At 37.7% G+C, this 19,739-nt stretch overlaps 1 protein-coding gene across 4 annotated transcripts in view; it reads right to left on the reverse strand.

Moving 5' to 3' along the window:
* Window positions 1-19,739, reverse strand: part of Ahi1 (Abelson helper integration site 1) — a 150,308-nt gene that overhangs the window by 88,284 nt on the left and 42,285 nt on the right. For all 4 annotated transcript variants that reach the window (XM_059272672.1, XM_059272670.1, XM_059272671.1 and 1 more), the window contains 6 exons: window positions 19,491-19,614; window positions 14,870-15,099; window positions 13,483-13,589; window positions 10,757-10,875; window positions 10,139-10,269; window positions 8,458-8,598 (listed from right to left, as the gene is read on the reverse strand). In XM_059272672.1, the coding sequence (XP_059128655.1) occupies window positions 8,458-8,598; window positions 10,139-10,269; window positions 10,757-10,875; window positions 13,483-13,589; window positions 14,870-15,099; window positions 19,491-19,614 (852 nt within the window). The remainder of the gene's footprint in view (window positions 1-8,457; window positions 8,599-10,138; window positions 10,270-10,756; window positions 10,876-13,482; window positions 13,590-14,869; window positions 15,100-19,490; window positions 19,615-19,739) is intronic.

Below are 19,739 nucleotides of genomic sequence, written 5' to 3' on the forward strand. Positions count from 1 at the left end.
ATGAACTTTGATCCATACCTCATACCATGTATTAAAATGAAAATGAAGCCCAGATGCAAATATAAAACATAGTTACAAAAGTTCTAGAATGAAACATGGGAAAGCAATTCTGGGAGCTTTGAGTAAGCAAAATTTTCTCAGATACAAAATTAAATCCATGAGAGAACAAACTGATCATCTGTATCTCAAAATTTCAAACGTCTGTTCCTCAAGGTGCTAAAGCAATTAAAAGACAGGGTAAACCCTGGGAGGAGTGTCTGTAAATCACAGGCCTGAAAGCATTTGCATGCAGAACTCTCAAATCAAAACTGAAAAAACAAAACAAAAGGAAAAGAGATGCCAACTTAAGCAAAACAAAACATGGTCACCAATGTAAACAGATCCTGAAGAAGTTCCAAAGATGGCAGCCAGGCGCCTGAGAAAGCACTTATTATCTACCACCTGTCGGCAGGGATGAGCGAACCAGAGCCAGGGCAAAGCAGCAAGCCTGTCTGTGAGAATGGCTAAAGTGACAAGACAGTGACCTGCCATGTCAGATCTGGAGAGGACCAAAGAGGCTGGAACACTTCAAGGGGAAATGCATTTAAAAAAAAAAAAAATTTACTTATTTATTATGTATAGTGTTCTGCCTGCATATATGCCTGCAGGCCAGAAGAGGGCACTAGAGCTCATTATCGATGGTTGTGAGCCACCATGGGGTTGCTGGGAATTGAACCCCAGGACCTCTGGAAGAAGAGCCAGTGCTCTTAACCACTGAGCCATCTTTCCAGCCCCCGGAAATGCGATTTTTGTTTTTCTGTAGGACAATCTCCGTATAGTGAAGGCTGGCTTCAAACTCACCATCTTCCTACCTCCTTTTTCCTGAGTAATAAGATTACAGGTGTACACTACCATGCACAACTTGGCTTAAGAAAATACATCTGCAATATGATCCTGACCTTTCATTTTTATGAATTTACATAAGGGAAGTGAAAGCGCTTTCCCAAATACAAACTTGTACAAGAAGATGCAGCAGCTTTGTGTGTAAGGACAGAAAATTGACAGAAGCTAGACATGCATCACCCGACACCAGAAGCACAACCTGTGGTAGACCTTAGAATGGAGCAATGGCAGGCAGTGAAAAGAACAAACTACTGATAAGTGCTGAAACATACAAGAACTCCAAAGTAATTAGGAATGAAAATATCCAGACACAACAGAATTCATGGTCTCTACAGTATCTCTTATTATAAACAATTCCGGAACATGGAAACCAGAGTGCTTTCAAGGAGTGAAAAGCAGAGAGAGCAATTAAAACGGGGCACAGAGCAACTGAAGGATGACAGGTCTGCTCACTGTTTTGACTGGAGGAGGTGATCTTGCAAGAACATAAACTATCAAAGCATATATTTAAAATTCAGACAGCTCACTGTATGTAAAGGATCCCAATAAAGCTGCATATACACACAAAGCAAATGACAAAGCATAATGAAAGCGGTTCACTGCTCTTGGTATGCAGACAGGACCCACAAAAACCCACTTTAAATGAATAATCCGAGAGGAAAACAAAGAACTAGGGAGGATTACAAAACAAGAACTATGTAGCCAACAGCTAACAAAGAAGAAAGCGGTATTAAAATGCAAATAAAAATACGATGTCTTTCTTCCTGTCTAACTGGCTAATGTATTTCAAGACAATTTTCCCTAAGGAACAAAATGGATAAGATAGATATGCACTTAAACATATACCACAGTTACTGCATAAATTATTTAAATAAATTGCTGATATATGTGTGTTGGTGTGTGTTAGAGAGATAAAATGGAATATCACCGTGAAATCAAGTGCAGAAATGAAATTATCACCACAAAAATACAAAATAGTTTTAAAAGTGTGTGTGTGTGTGTGTGTGTGTGTGTGTGTGTGTGTGTGTAAAAGGGTCTCTCTATAGTAACCTTGGCTGTCCTGGAACTTGGATTGTAGACCAGGTGGACCTCAAACTCACATAAATTTGCCTGCCTCTGCCTCTTGGGTGCTGGGATTAAAGGCATGAGGGACCACACCATGTGCTAGAATAATATATATATGATATATATATATATATGATGAGCATAAAACATTGGGCTTTTTAAAGTAAAAAGTCATCTATGAGATACAGCACCTGTAAAAATACAGATTTTGATATCCACATACAACCTCATCTATGTAAACTGAAGAGAAGAGTCAGCTAATACCTAGCATTCTCTCTGCAGACCATGCTGGATGAGTTCCAGAGGACGGGGCCCTGCAGGAGGCCTGCTGACCATAGCAACTGTCAATGACCGGTATTCCTCAGCACCAATTCTCTGTCTTTAAAGGCAAGAGCTGCCACCCCCTGTAGATTTTTTTTGCGCATTCCAGGTTTGGTTTTTTGTTTTTGTTTTTTTTTTTTGTATTTTGTATTTATTTCCAGAGTAGCAAGAACATTTACTTCACCTTCAATTATCCAAAGATAGCTTTAAAAATGAGCAAATGTAAAGCTGCAGAAAAAGACTACAGACAAGTGTTCCACGGGCCAGCATTTGGAAGTCTGCCTCTGGAATGGACAGGTTTCAGGGCTGGAAGTCAACAAACGGACACCCAGTTTGAGGAGCTCTGCCTTCTTAGCTTGGAAAACTGGGCTGCCGCCTCTAGTTATTTTCTTGTTGCAAGTAAAGCTGCATCTACCAACAGACTCGCTTCCTAACTTCCTAGATTTTCTGAGAGTTTGTATTTGCCAACCACAGTTTCATTTAACCCGAGTGAGAAGCTGTCACAAGGATGTCCAAGAAGCACACGTCCTGGCATCTTAATAAGTTAACAGGATTTAACTACCTTTTCTCTTATACTTTTCATGAAACCGTATTTCCTAAGTATTATGATATACTAAATATCTATCACCTTTTCTCTTTCAAAGAAGTTTTTTTTTTAAAACTGGTAAGAACAGCAAAAGGCACTGACTAAATATGACCTTAACTTTTTCAAAGTATTAAGATATATTTAACAATGTATTAAAACATTGTAAATGGAGTAAAATGACAAACCCCCAAATACCCTATGGGTATTTATTTCCATGGAGCATGGTTAACATTGTATATATAAAAAAGGAGCATGGCAGGGACATGGGCAAGGGGTCAAGAACTCTTACTTTAAAGAGTGTTCTAGACACTGAAATGTTTTAGAGCTTATCCCCACAGGCTGTCAACAATGCCCTGCAAAAGTTGTGCTCCCTCCCTGTTTTCCTCCTATCCCACACTGTACTGCTCAGCTGGAAGTGTGTGACATGCTTCGCTACAGAAAAACCACTGGCATTTCCTACCAGAGCCTGGTTCATGAACTTTGCTCATACCTAGGCTCCATGCCTTTCTTTAGAGTTTCACTGTATCCTTTGATAAAATAGAGAGGTAAAATTAAGCATGTATTAGTTTTATTTCACAGCTTAAAAAGAAGATGCATACATAAATTGAAATTATTTCCTGAAGATGCAGCATTTTGTCGAGTGGCCCAGTCTCACCTCCTGCTGTGGACATCCCGGCCACATGCTCTCAGCTTTGGGTCACAGCATTCCTTTTTGGTGTGCTTTATAAAGCACCCATTTAAGCATAAAAAAGGCCCAGAGGAAGATTTCATAGTTCTTGTTTACGCTTAAGGCCACCATGTTGATAAAACTATTTACATTTCCTTAGTCACTGAATGTTATTGGCTTTAAAAGCCAAGAATCTATTATGTGAGAAATGATAAATACTTCAGAATACAACAAAGCAGCTTCATTAGGCCTTAAAATGTAGCAGCTTTAATTTTTTTTTCTACTAGACTAAAAATCCATATTTAAAATCCCATCCTACAATCAGTACAATCTGTTATGGTAAAATTTCATGAAAACATGAGAATTATAATATCTGAGCCTGATTTTGAATCATACATTAAAAACATTAAATGATACATTAGTTGTGGATATTAAATTCCTATCACCTAGATATTATCTTAATGTGAAGACACTGAACAGACAGCCAAGAACCAAATGGTAGATTTACCAAGACCTATGTGACCTTAGGAAATTGACTTCATTCTTCTGGTACCTGAGTTTCATTATCTGCAAAATAGTGACAATCTTTTTCAAGGATTTTGGAAGTATTCCATAAGAAAGTACATGATATCAAATTTACTAATGATGCCTTTCTATATTTTTATAAAATTTAAGAAATAATTTTATTGTGTAAGAATTTTAATTCTCTTCTCTCTCTCCTTCTGGACTCCTGGAGCTCTGCCTGGTGTTTGGCTGTGGATCTCTGCATCTGCCTCCATTAGTCATTGGAGAAAAGCTCTGTGATGACAGGGTATTCACTGATCTGATCACTGGGGAAAGCCAGTTCAGTTCAGGCACCCTCTCCACTATTTCTAGTAGTCCAAGCTGGGGTCATCCTTGGGGATTCCTGGCAATTTTCCTAGCAAAGGGTTTCTCTCCATCCCCATGATATCTGCCAACAAGGGAGTCTATGAGCAAGTGCATCAGGATCATGATGAGGAAACCTGTAGAGATGACCAAACCAAATGAGTGGGAACTCATGAAAGTTGGATCAACAGCTATGGATCCTGCATGGGACTGGACTAGGCCCTCTGCATGGCGAGACAATTGTGTAGCTTGATCTGCTTGCCCCCCCTCCCACCCCTGGCAGTAAAATCAGAATCCATCCCTGATGCATGAGTGGGCTTTTTGGAACCCACTACCTATGATGGGACACCTTGTGCAGCCTTGAAGCAGGGGGAAGGGCTTGGACTTGCCTCTACTGGATGTGCCTCCCCATGGGAGGCCTTGCCTTCTTGTGGGAGGGAGTGGGGAGTGGGTTAGGGGGAAGGCTGGGGGGGGGATGGGAGGAGGAAAGAGGAGGATCTTTGATTGGTGGGTAAAAATAATGAAAACATTTTCTTAGTAAAAAAAAATTTGATCCTCAATGCAAACATGTGCTGCATAGGAACTATGTTAAACACAGTACTTTATAAACACTATAGGCAATTATCAACTTGAGAGATGGGGTCTCTTCTAGCACAGGCTAGTCTTGAATGCTCTTCATACCTGAGGATGACCTAGAAATCATAACTCGCCTGTCTCTATCTGCCAAGTACTGGAATTTCAGGCATGTGCTGATGTTCAACTATAACAAAATTTTATGAATGTAAAGGTATGTATATCCTGAACTATGGCATAGTATTCTACAGTGTGACAAATACAGCTACCACAATGACAATGCAGCTCACTGATGAATATGAATTCTACTTCTAAAATCCTATCAATTTTAGAAATGGCCTTTTAGTTTGACTAAAGTTTTTCCAGTACGTTAATCAACTATGAAAAAAGAATGAAGAGTCAGCAGTGAGCAAGAAAAAATCTGAGTCTGATGCCTGTTTTTATGCTCATCTCTGCAGCTGGCACGTAATAGGAGTTTCAAAAGGTCCATATTGTCACAGAAAGACAGTATTAATAGTCCTTCAGAGGAGACACTGCCACCTAGTGAGAACTCAGGCTCATTACCTGGGGTTAGCAATATTAAGAGCTTGTCAGAGACTTGACCCTACTTAGAAAACTACATAAACAGTTAGTATATGTCAGTATCCAGGCTAGGTACTGGTAACACACAAACGAACAAGCCTACATTTTTGCTTCCTACAAGGTATAAAATACCATAGAAACTACATGTTCCATAGAGAAACTGATATGATATAGAAACATTTTATTATTCAAAAGCTAACACATGAGGTCATTTGCTTATAAATAAATTTAGTGGGCAAATAAGAGTATAGATTTCAAGACCAGTCTACATTGATTCAACTCTCATACCCTGTAAAAATGTGAAAACAACAATATTTATGTCATAAAACCTAGTGAAAAATTTAAATACACACACAAAGTGTTTAAAACATAGCGCTATAATTATTTTTAAATGTATAGCAACATCATAGAGACAAAGTAGACAAACACTGTTTAATAACAAAACATTTATTGCTGAAGTCTGGCTTCATAAAGTTAATTCAGCAGAAACCGTTTCTCTGCCCAGCACTTTGTTATGGGAATCCTCAATGTACATTACTTGTGGTACTCTCTGACTAAACTTTGTATTACTAGATGATTAACCCTTTCAACAACAGGCAAATAAGACTGCCTTCTGAAAGTAAAAATCATATTTCTTACCCAAAAAAGAGCAAAAAGTCAGTAGAATGAAAGACTCAAAAGACCACAAGCTGAACATATGCTTAAGAGGGAAAGACGCTCACTGCCACTTCACAGATCCTGCTAGAACTGAAAGATGGATGATACATTTAGCTACCACTGTGGTCTCATTTGTAGCTTATTTAACTTACAAAAAAAATGAACTTGCTTCTTTTTCCTTGAAGATTTCAGAAGCTATTTTAAAGTAACTTAGCTGTTCTCTTTTGTTTGAACCTCATGTCATTGGGACTTAGGAAAACCACATGTGAACTTCATTCTCAGAAAATATATGTTTGAGCAAAATATCTGTGTTGAAAAATAAAGTATTGGGCAAAACTGTAATAGGTTAAACATTAAAATTTTCATGAACACTGTAGATTATCTGAACTACTGATTGCAGCCTGTATTCACTAAGTAAACACTTCAGAGACTGAAGTAACTCTCATTTCTGTTGCATCTATACCATTCAAAAGAACAGTGCCAAGTCTTAGATGGCTTGGGGTTATTTAACTTCTTCCTCAGCTTCCCCTTTTTAAAAATAGGCAACAAAGAGTTTGGAAAATGTGTTGAAATATTTTGAGCTTAATTTTCTTTGTAAAGGTGTATTGTACCAAAAACTGTTTAAAATATGTTGCATGAAGTAAATAATTTCATGTGCTGTTCTTCAGATATCATCATTTCTGAGATGCTCACCTTTCCAACCCTTCCTCCTGCACTCTAAGACAATGTAGACATTACATGCTTTTAACCTTCTGTATTTCTTGCTGTAATACAGCTGGCCTGGCATGGCATGCGGGTTAGAAAAGCTGACTAACAGAGTAAAGGGGAGGAAGACCATCTTTTCCAATTCCATTCCACTAAGAGATGCTTACTGGCATGCTAAAGCATAAATTCCTGTAAAGTTACTTAGCTACCGGTAGATGAGCATAAACACAAATATTAATTTTGGTTTCTTCTACTAGAGTGCTTATCATTTTCCAGGGCACCCTGACAGCCACTGTCTCCTAGTGTCCTTAGAGCTCCCTTTGGTAGGGCAGGCGCTATTCCTAGAAATACCTTTCAAGAGATGAAGGAATGGAGGGTCAGAAAGGCAGGAGGTTGCAGCTAAGGTCACTGAAGTGGGCAGGAGGAACCTGAGATCCATGTTACTGTCCAGCTAGGCACCTCCTTCTTTCTGAGGAAAGGAACCTCCTAGCAGTGAAGAGAGGGAAGCTACTTGAAGACAAAACAGCGGAACTTAACTAATCTTTGCAGTGAGAATTTCAAAAGTCTAAAAAACAAATTATAAACTGAATGAAGATGGTTGTGAAATCTCCTAAGAGTCTGAGGCAATAACTGTGCTCTCCTCTCCTGGACAGTGGTTCCAATTATACAGGAATTCGGTGTAACTCTTTTTGTCTATGGGACACTAGAACGGGGTAAATAATTGTTTCAGGATACTTGTTAGAATGAGACATCAGCTTTGGACACTGGGTGACCTGAGAAACCCACTTGCCCTTCTCTGTAATAGGGCAGCAGCATTTTTGCTAACAGTTGCTAGGAAACCTAAATGGTATTCATTGCCTGACAATTCTATCACTAGGTACAGCAGTTCATAAATTTGAGTATGAATTGAAGAATCATTATTTCTCTATAAGGATCATTAAGATAAACCTTCATTTTCTGCATTCATTTCTAAGATAATTTATTGGGAAATGTATAATATAATCTGCACCATGAACAAAACCTTCAGGTTTATAACAGCTCGATTGTCTAATCACATGTATCATAGCATTAGATAATTCAACATGTATTAAGAAAGTTATCTTTTGATATTTTTATTAAAGTATGTTTATAGTTTTATATTAATATCACAATACAATTGTATACTTAAATATATATAACTATTGTATATATATATATATAACTCTAGCTTATCAAAATACTGAATGATGTTATATCCTAGTCAAATTTAAGCAAAGAGAATAATAAAAACTTCATTTTTTAATAATATAAAGGTTATAAAATATCTTTGAGAAATATTGTAAAATTAGAAAAGCAAAATCTTAATTTCAGAATAGAAAATAAATATTTAAAAAGCAACATAAATCCAAATAATCCTTATAATAACCTATGTCATCTTTTTGGCTCTTTTATATACTATATTCAAAGAGACTATGCTAATTGCAAGAATTATTAATACATTTTCTAGTGCTCAAGATTTGTGGTCCATTATAAATGTAAACATTACTTGATTTGCATCAAGCAGTGGACTTACCATGGAAATCATAGACATAAAGGAGAACTGGCTCACTCTGCCCAAACGCACAAAATGCAACCATATTTTCAAATGGATGGTAGGATATGTCTCGAATAGTTGACTTGAAGGGCAGGTCTGAATACATTGCTACTTGTTCTCCTAATGAAAAAAGAAATGCAACAACTTGTACGATGTCACACATTTCTCATTCCGAGACTACTCAGGTACCTTACCTGAAAATACTTATAGCATGAGGCTCATATTATTTACATGAACACCTCAAATACTCCTAGGGATTGAGTACCTTTGTGATGAACAGTTATCTCTATTTTGTGATTTATGGGCTTCTTTCTGTGTTTTAACCCAACCTCTTCAATGTTTTGGGGAACAAAACACACAGGAAGTGTTTTGATGGAAACAGGTATGTATGACCGAGACCTGAGAAAAGTGTGAAAATTGTGAGTAACAAAGAATTTGGCCAAACTGGGGAGGGATTATAAAACTCTGTAATTGAAGAAATTCCCTAGTCAGGGCAGAATTGGCAGGGGCTCAATTTTTCTGTTTTAATTTTTCTCCTACAGGCTGAGGTGCTAACTACTTAAAAGGTCTATGGTTAGAGCTAGAAGATGCCACAAACAGAAGTTATTGAGACCTAGAAAATCAGCCAGAGTCAAAAGGTACCAGAAATGTTCACAGAAATGTTCTTGTTACTAATCAAACTAAATGATCAATGTTTAATCATGTATCTACCTAGTTACAATTCAACTTACAGAGTTTTGTATTTTGTATTACAGTATTCATAAAATACTTTTCAAGCATCTTCACTATCTTATAGGTACAGAAAGAATAAATTTCAATTTATAATGTGAAATTTTAAATTTACAATGATATTAAAGCAATCACGAACAAATATAATATATATTCAGAATACTGCTGACTTTAACCAAAAGCTATCTGTTGTGGTCTGATATGAATGTCCCCAGTGGGCTCATGTGTTTGAATACTTGACTACTTGTCCCCCTGCTGGTACTATTTCTGAAGGTTCTGAAACCTTTAGGATGTGGAGCCTTCATGGAGTGGGAGGAGGGGGGTCACTGAGGGTCTCTCTCTCTCTCTCTCTCTCTCTCTCTCTCTCTCTCTCTCTCTCTCTCTCTCTGTGTGTGTGTGTGTGTGTGTGTGTGTGTGTGTGTCCCCACCTTATACCTTATCTGAGAGAGGGTCTTTTGCTAGCCTCTTCAGAGGTAGGACTCTGCCTCCCATTTTGGCATAGGAACGCCAGAATGCAGGAAGGAGTCACTGCTTCTGGGTTTACATGGTTTCTGGGGATTCAAACTCACATTCCCGCACTTCCATGGCAAACACTTATTTTATTTACTGAACTATTTCCTCAGCCCCAACCCTGCTTCCAACGTGCCAATGTCAGCAGCAACCTCCTGCCATTATGTTTTCCTTGCCCTGACACTCCTATGCCTGGAACTGGAAGCTAAAAACACACTACTCCATCCTCCCATTGCTTCTTGTCAGGGATTTGTTAGAGTGACGAGAAACCTAACACGCTACCTGATTTTAAAACACCCAAGTCAGATTTAAAACACGAAGTCAGATTTTTCTTGAAAATACCCAAAACCGTAGTTTTCACATACTTTGGACTTTCTATCCCCATTCCCTAAAAGATTTTTTAAGATCAATAAATACTTACCTGTCTCTGGGTTCCAAACATACACTATTCCATCCTCACTCCCAGAAAAGAGAAAAGTCCCGCATGGTGTGAAGGTACTATGGATCTTCTCGCGATAATTTGCGGCACCAACAAATTTCCTGGCTGCTAGTCTATAAATAAGCAAAAAAGTGCAAATATAACCTATCTCAACCAATAAAAGACTAGTGGGAGAGCAATGGCCTTTGTGAATATTGAATTTGCATTAGTAACTAATTTGAGGCTATGATGTGGTAGGCATTCTGTGACGAAGACTCAATCAACCAAAGTTATTTTCATGTTCCTCTCTAACTTGTGTGACACATTTCTTCTTTCCTCTGATGAATTCTAAAAACAATGAGAAGTAAATATAATAAATACTATCTAGACTTTTTCAGTTAGAGCCAGAGCTGACATTGTTCTAGTGCTCACAGTGTGTCAGATAACACAGACTGCATTATTATTTCAATGGACTTAAGTCATTGTCTAAATATATCTTAAGGAATGGTCTATTGTCGGAAAACATTTACTGTAGTTCTTGGATTCCCCCTCCATGAACATGGTTTCTTTCCATAAAGGAACCAACTGCAGTACTTATCCTGTTAATACTAAAACACTTACATCCGCAGATCCATGATCCTCAGTGTACTGTCTTTGGTGTGGATTAGCAGACGTTTTCCATTGGGATGAACCTCCAAATGACTTATTGGAACTCCCCTAAATTCAGTTTCCTTAATTTCCTAAAATGGTGCCAGAAAGAATAAAGAAAAGGTCAAACTATTGCTACTCAAGTGTCTATTTATAAAGGACAGAATTAATTTTAAAATGTCATTTCCAGCTGATAATAGTACCTTACCCATATAATACCAGCACTTGGGAGACTGAAGCAGGAGGACCGCCATGAGTTAGAGGCCTACAACCAGTTGCCATGGGCTACAGCGTAAGAGCATTTCTCAACAAAACAAAAGAAAAAATGAACCAAAATTCACTTCTACTACACTGAATATTTTAAAGTTATTAGCAACAAGGATTTTTAGCAACTTCAATTTATATTTAAAAATAAAAATGACAAACTGTATTATTTGTGTTATATAGTGCCATATTTAATTACATGTTTTGCATATTGTCCACTTTCTCAAAATATAGTCAGTCCTAACAAAAGTACTTCACATATATCTTCTCATGTTGTCTTTCTTGTTCATGTTATGTAAGAAACATGTCACTATTTTATAACTTCAAAACTGACTTGGAAGTTTGCGGGAGATTCACTCTTTGCTCATCAACTTCCACCTGCCTTAAGAAGGCATGCTGGAAACAAAATGTTTGCATCACATGACTTAGATTGGAATCATTTTGGGAAAGGCTTTGACTCCACCATCTTCTTTCTTCCCTTCCTTCCAGTTACTTGCAGCAGCTAGTGAAGATACCCAACTCACAGTGCCATGTGGGATACCCAGACTGAAGAACCAATCTGCCTGAGCCTTGCACAAGAACTACCCTTACACACAATAAAATCAACATACAGTGAATAAAATATGTATAGGGAAGACAAGAAACTATAAAGCTGTTAGCAACAGAGGGGAAAGCTTCTGGGCATTGGCCTTGGCCATATTTGGTGGGGGAGGAGTTGGGGGAGGTCAATACAAAACGTAGGCCACAAAAGTGTAAGTAAATGGGACTCCGTGAAACCAAAAGGCAGGTGTACTGCAGACTAAGCAACAGCACAATGGACTACAGCATACACACTTGGAAAATAATTTGTTGATCATCTACCTGGGAAGAGATTAATCCTTTAACACATAAACTCAGTACCAGGAAAACTAATAACTTGGATGAAAAATGGGCAAGAAAATTAAACAGACATATCTCCACAAAGGACACAAAAATGGCTGAAAATACATGAACAGATGTTCAGCATCATTAAGCATTAAGGAAATCCATCCGTCCATCCATCCCCCATCTATTTTCTCTCCGCTCCAGTATTATTCATCCTCACAAAACAAGAAAATTTTCATTTGCCACAACAAGGATGAGCCTGGACGACATGATAAGTAAGTCAGACACCATGTGAAAAATACTGCAAATACTGAAGTCTCAATTATATGACAAATCTAAAAAAAAGTCAAATACATAAGAAACTGAGTTATGGAGAAGCAGGAAGCTTTAGGTGAGGACACACTGGATGGTGAACAACTCTGGTTATTTAGTATGCACTATGAAGTCTACCTGCGATGATATTGTACTGAATCATGCAAAACGTACGGATTGTAGCTTCTCTTGTCACAAAACCACTGAAAGGGCAATGGAACATGATGGTTATGTTAATTTGATTCACTATAGTAACAATTTTACTAACTATGTGTACTCTCATAACCGTACTACAACCTTCAATGTACAGAACAAAAATTAAAAAAGTGATTGCCAAAGATCTTTCTTGGTATTGCCACAGGAAGAAAAAAGAGCTGCAGATGCAAAATAACTTAGGTGTCAGCAGTGCTGGTACCAGGCTGAGCAGAGCTGACTCCCCAGATAACCTTGGTTAAAGTCCGAAGAGTCTAAGGAAAGTCCCTTAACCCGGGGCAGAATTCTGAATCAGCCTTCTTCTCACTTGAGCTTTGGAATTCTCACCTAGAGGCTTTCCGAGGGACTAACACCAGCAGTGGCAGACAGGCACACCACAGCTGCCCCAAGATGAGTGCCTGAACCCCTGCTGCTGTCCAACGCTAGCATCTACCAACGTTTCTTAAAATTACAGAAAACAGCCAAATACCAACACCACAGATGGGAACTTTAGTGAGTAAACTATAACAAACACAAGATGGAGAAGCTGAAGGAGAGCTGAGCAACTAGAAGAGATGCAAAAGGGCAAAATCCAAATAAATGTGGAACAGTGTTGGGTACAAATCTGAGAAACCACGGGCAGATTGGAGCCAGCTAGTGATTTCCTTCCTCCAAGTTTTTCTGTACCATATCCATGGTCAAACTAAAATGCCCTTGTTTTGGAGTCTATAGAGGCTAGTTGCACACGGCCACTCCATCTTTAGGGGGCAGATGAGTGAGTGTACATCAGCACTCCCCGTACTGCTGGCAGAGCACAGCTGAGTCTGAAGTCAATCTCCAGGTAGCCATGTGGACCACTGAAAAGACATAGCGGCTCATTTCCTACCTTTTTAGTTGTGACTGTTTCAAATAATGCCAACATGTGGATTTTCAAGGAAAACAGCTGTCTGGGTTTAAGACACCTGTTTTAAGGTTTTTAATACTGTTACTACCATGTAAGTCAATACATGGCTGATTTGCCTCAATTTCCTTCATGAAATCTCAAGGTATGAAATGTGGGTCTGTACCTTATTGATTGTCCAGTGGCGCACTGAGTGTTGTAAATCATTCACTTTCACATAAGTGTCCCAAACAACAATCACCCCGATGCAGTCTCCTGAATACATGTGATGACCTATTAACAACAGCAAATTACTCACTTAAGAATATCGCAGAAGTTAGAAAACGGTATGAAGTTGGGGGAAGCCATAACCCAGACCAACAGTCAAAGCACTGAATTGCCAATGAAAGGCTTTTCAGTTTAAAAGTTAAAAAGTAAAATGCACTACAATCCCAATTATCTAAAGAAAATTCTTTACTTTTCAAAAGCATTTTGATAGCATTTCTCTTTGTCATTTATCTGAATCTAAATACAAAAAGAAACAAGCAATGTAATCTACATGTATAGCACTCATGTACTCATATTCTAAATTATTTGAATTGCCCAACGTGTATTCATATTTATCACTATTAGCCTATGTAATCTTTTATAGACCTAGAAAAATACCTGTTCTAATATATACTGTTAACATAATCCTAGTGACCATTAAATTTAAAATGATCAGAGAATTAATAAAATCATAAAAAAGTGTTAACATCAGTCCTTAAAGATTGAATGGGACTCAGAAAACAGGTTTAACATCATGGTCATGCAGGAATGTATTACCATCATTGCTAACAAATATGGCTGTTTAGCACTGTGAATTTAATACTTTAAAAATAGCTTGAACTGGTGAATACTGCTATGTATTAGAATGTAAGCAAAAATAAAAATTGTCCTTAATTTATTAGAATCTCTAAAGCTGAACTGAGTATACTGCGGTATTATTATTTTTCTCTGAATATTGTTTTAGATAACTATAATCTCTGAAATAATATAAAAATGACAATTGAAGAGATGATGTATTTCTTTATTCTTTCCAATAAATTCAATAAAAACCTATATGTTGTAATTTTAAAATGTCATTTATACTATTCAAATGCTGAGAACCTTCAATTATTCGTAAATTCCATTCTTTATGTGTTTAAAAAAATCCTGTTGATATATTTAGCATGTATATTTATAACACTCTTTTGGGATTTCCCCTACCTCTTTTATTTTGTACCACATAACTTAAAAGGTTCTAAAAGGCAATTACTAAGAATAATAATCACCAACACAAATAAATACATTTACAAAATGTGGTACATGAAGGGTTTTAGAAAAAAAGATAACTGAATATAAATATTAGGAACTTAGTAAGTTTAAAGTTATAAATAGAATACCTTCAATGCCTATCCTGTTACTTAAAACTAAACATAACTGTAAATACTCACAAATGTTAACACAAGTCTCTCTCAAACATCAATTATTAGTGAAAGAAAATAATCTCTTCTAGTAACTATCCGTGACTTAGAGCATATTCTGCGACAAACCTTCATCATCAAAACAGATAGAGTTGACAAAACTCTTGTGAACATCAAGCTGGCGGACTAATACGGGAGCATTTTCTCTCATATCAATTTTCCAGATCCTTATCATAGAATCGTAGCATCCTGTGGCCACCAGCTCTCGTGTCGCTGGATGGAACTTGGCCGTGTAGACGAAAGAAGGATGAGGTAAGACTCGGAATGTACTTGTACTGTTTATTTCATTCTTCCAAACCCTGGAGAAGGATAAACAGCAACAGACTGTTTACCAAATTCAAAACTTTCTTTAACTGTCTTTAGAAGAATATAGCCAATAAAACTTAGGTAAGCAAATGCCAAACAATGGTAAACTAATGTAAATTAACATTTATAATATGATAATGATCACATATTGGATTATCTCACTTTTTTTTACAAAGCCATTTCTCATGAAATATATTTTATCTAAAACTATAACCTATATTAGAAAATTAAAAACGTATTTGGACTTGGACATAATCTGCTTTTAGAACTAGTTTTGACATTGTGTAAATATACACTGAATAGCTGGTAAAATATTGTTTAACATAATATGCATAAAGCAGGAAAGAGGACTGAAGAGATAGCTCAGAGGTTAAGGGTACTGGTTGCAGTCGGGCGGTGGTGGCGCACGCCTTTAATCACAGCACTCGAGAGGCAGAGGCAGGTAGATCTCTGTGAGTTCGAGGCCAGCCTGGGCTACAGAGTGAGATCTAGGAAAGGTGCAAAGCTACACAGAGAAACTCTGTCTCAAAAAAAAAAAAAAAAAAAAAAAAAAAGAAAACTGGTTGCTCTTGCAGAAGACCCAAGTCCCAAGTTAGGTTCTCAGAGCCCACATGGTGGCTCATAACCATCTGTAATTCCAGTTCCCAGGGATCTAAGACACTCTTCTGACCTCTGCAGGCACCTGGCCTGCATGTGGTGCACATACACACTCAGGTAAAGCACTCAAACACATAATAATTAAATAAATGCATACATAAATACATGAATAAATACTTTTAAAAGATAGAAACTTTTAATGATTTTTCCATTAGGTTGTATGTATGTACTGCTTCTGAAAATGATTCCTAGTAGAGGCCAAGAGAATTAGTGAGCCCAATAACTTTTAAATTTGTATTTCAAAGTCTAAATAATATACATATAGATCTTAAACATCATAATTAGTGATTTATTTTTCAATGTATATGTGTGTGCGCCCATGTGACATGTAGGTCCACAGCTTGACAGTGATGTCTTCTTCAATCACTTCTCAACTCTACTTTTTGAGACAGATGCTCACTGATTGGCTAGGCAGGCTGTCCAGAAAACTCCAGGGATCTTTCTGTCTTCTGTTATCACAGATGTGTGCTGCTGTGCCTGGCTTTGGTGTACGGGTCCTGGGGATGTGAACTCAGGTCCTTGTGCTTGTATGTAAGCAATTTACCAACTGGTCCATGCCCTACTCTATTTGATTGAAACAGTTATGGCACTTTGACAGAGAACAAGCTCTCATCCAGTAAGCACTACCTTTATGCTTACCACCCCACTTCTTTTCCAAATGTGTGTGTGCGTGTGTAAAACAGGTGAAATCTAGTAATGTATAGTAGCTCTATGAGTATGAGTCACTGGGTATTTTATATGATGGATTAAGTTATTGGAATAAAAAGAATATATTTGTATTAGGATTTACACTTGATTTTTAAATTGCTGCCTAAGACATATGTACAAAATTACAAATAAAAGAAAAAATGCAGTCAGCTATTCTACAGCGACATTTTGAGTTTTCTCAGCAGCTGATTAAAATATATGTTAAGTACTAAAAGAATAAACTAACAGTGAAGGGATGAAAGAATGTTCTCAAGTGAAAATAAAGCACACATGTCATTGCCAAAACAGTTTTTTGAAAAAAGCAAATTTCAATGAACATATGTTACATGAGATAGAATGGACACAAAAATAACAAAACTGCTAATTTGAAAGGAATATTATGATAGCTAAAAGGTAAAATCCTCAGCTGATTGCTAATAAAGCTTAGTGTTATTATTTGACCTTCTATACCTAACAGAATGAAATGAAGACATTCAAAATAACTCATTTATATATATTTTAATGAAGCTTTTTTTTGTGAAAAAAATTGAACTTGTTAGTTCATTTTTTATGTCAGGGTAGACTCTAACATCAAAAGAAATGTATTAATGGTTTGTAAGATGTATTATGTAAATGTATTAATGATTCATAAAGAACAAGGAGATATAAATTATTAAAGAGTAGATTAAAATGCAAAAAATATCTTTAGACAGGAAAGAAAAAGTACATACTAAAAAATACACTTAAAACAGTATGTGTAAAATGGTACGTGACTGGGGACACGGGCCTAGTGCAGAGCTATCACATGTGTGTGAAATGGTACGTAACTGGGGACACGGGCCTAGTGCAGAGCCATCACACGTGTGTGAAATGGTACGTAACTGGGGACACGGGCCTAGTGCAGAGCTATCACATGTGTGTGAAATGGTACGTAACTGGGGACACGGGCCTAGTGCAGAGCTATCACACGTGTGTGAAATGGTACGTAACTGGGGACACGGGCCTAGTGCAGAGCTATCACACGTGGTTTTGTCTTTCTGTTTGTATTAGAAGCTGCTGACATGAGAAAAACAGATTATTCTGGAAGCAAGTATAGGAGAAAATAAGCTAAAGCCAAATGGCAAGGAGTGAGCAGGTCAAAAGAGTCACCTGGGAAGAACCAATGAGAACACTGAACATGATTTCAGGAGTCAGAGGCAGCAAATCCACATCTGCCCGGGTGAGCATTGCTGACCCGCTAACTTCCTTCAGCTGGCACGTCTTCATTACTGACACTCTGCCACCTCTTTCAAAGGCCCTTTGCCAGTTTAGTCCTGGCTAGAAGGCTTTTCTCTCCACTCTGCTTTCACAAAACTCTTTGTGATCTATAGAGTTCAAACTCATGTCAATTTTAAAGCTGCTTAGAGGAAAACATAATGAAGGATCTCTTATATAAGGATACCCATGGTGAAATCTTAGTTGGTTTAAAAGTTTTAAAATTACATTGTGTGTGCATGTGTGTGTGTGTGTGGAGGGGGTATGCACGTGCCACTGCACACTTGTGGAGGTAAGGGGACAATCTGCATGTGTTGGCTGTGTCCTTCCACTATGTGAGTCCCACATATCTTGGGTTTTCAGCCTAGTTGTCTACCTGATGAACTACTGCACCAGCACTCTGGGTTGGATCTTAATTGATTAAGGAGTCCATGCCCGTACTGCTTCATTGAGAGAGATGGGTCCATTTCCAGACATTATGGAGACAATCCACATATCCAGTGAAATGTCATCATAAACTGAAGTCGGCAAGTGAAAGATGGAAGATGGGGAAACTGATTCATCTGATGTCTGGACCTGCTGCCGGGGGATGAGAAAAAGGAACCGAAAGCCTGAACAATGACTCAGCAGGGATGAGAGCTCAGGCGACTTACAACTCAAACCCTTTGTCACGTCTCAGCAAACGTAGACCTTCTCTCTGCTATTATTACCTGCCTTCAGAGAGAATGGCCGTGCTAAAAGAGGAAGCCAACACCTTTAGTATAGTTAAGGGAGTATAAGTCCCCAGATTAATGGAGGGAAGTAAATTGTCATTAGTTACCACTCTTCCTCCTTAAATATAAACTAAACAGTGGTGACATACTGATCAACAGTCATTTTCCATAGAAAGGGAAGGTTATCAAGGTCAGCAGGAGAAGGAGCCTGGGCACTGGAAATCACATGGCTTATTAAGCAAGAACAGGAGGCAGAGAAAGTAAATGAGAATAAAGTTAGCATGGGTCTCAGAATGATTGCAGTAACAGTTCCCCCCCCCAGGCTGTGGAGAGCGTGTGTCTACCTAGTAATCTAAATCACACAGATAAAGAATCTTGGAAACCTTGTATTTTTAGATCATGAATATACAAGGTTAAACAAGCAGCTATAAGATGTAAATAAAGTTTAAAAATTAGCTTTTAAAATATTTTATTGCATCAAGCATGATAGCCATGCCTGTAATCCCTGCACGTAGGAGGCGCACAAAGAAAGACTGCACATTTGAGGTCAGCCTGGGCTACAAGTAAGGCTGCGAAAAGAATTTAAAGAACCAGACAATAGATAGAATAGTGTATTGTGATACATATTAAATTGAAAGGGGATAACTTAAGGCTGACTTCATGAAAATGCAAATATTTAACAACCTATGAAGCTGTAAGGCGCTTAACTGAGTCATTTACTTGGTTTATGCCTACCTACTGAACACCAATGGATCCAAGCCCCTACTCCTACCCTACAATGAAGACAGAATCCTCAGTTACAGGATAGGACAAATCTCAAACACTTCTTGTAAGATATTAATTAGCAGCTTACATATAATCATTTAAAAACAGCAAGGGCCAGACATGATATACATTACACAAATAAAAGACAGTCAAGAGAAACTGCTGTCAAGTTTTCCTGCTGTTTAATCGGTCAGTATGCATGATGCTCAGCTATGGTGGTCAGAGGCACAGCCATATCTCGATATTCTCTTAGCTCTCCTGGATGGCAAACAACACACACAGTAAGTGCTTCTGCAATGTTTACTAACCTGGCCGTGCCATCAGATGATGAAGTGACCAGGAAGCGATCATCTTTCGACCAGTCCAGATCGTAAATGATATTGAGATGGCCACACAGTTCTCTCATGAAACGTCCAGAAGGAATTTCATAGACTAATAAAAATATTTAGAGGTTAAATGTCTAGGAGATCTTTAATTCAACAAAAATATAAATACACAATTTAAGATAATTTAGAAAAAGTTAAGCGCTATCTGTAAAATTAAAGTAAAAAATATTT

Source organism: Peromyscus eremicus, chromosome 8b (genome assembly GCF_949786415.1).
Source record: "Peromyscus eremicus chromosome 8b, PerEre_H2_v1, whole genome shotgun sequence".
NCBI classification, from domain to species: Eukaryota; Metazoa; Chordata; class Mammalia; order Rodentia; family Cricetidae; genus Peromyscus; species Peromyscus eremicus.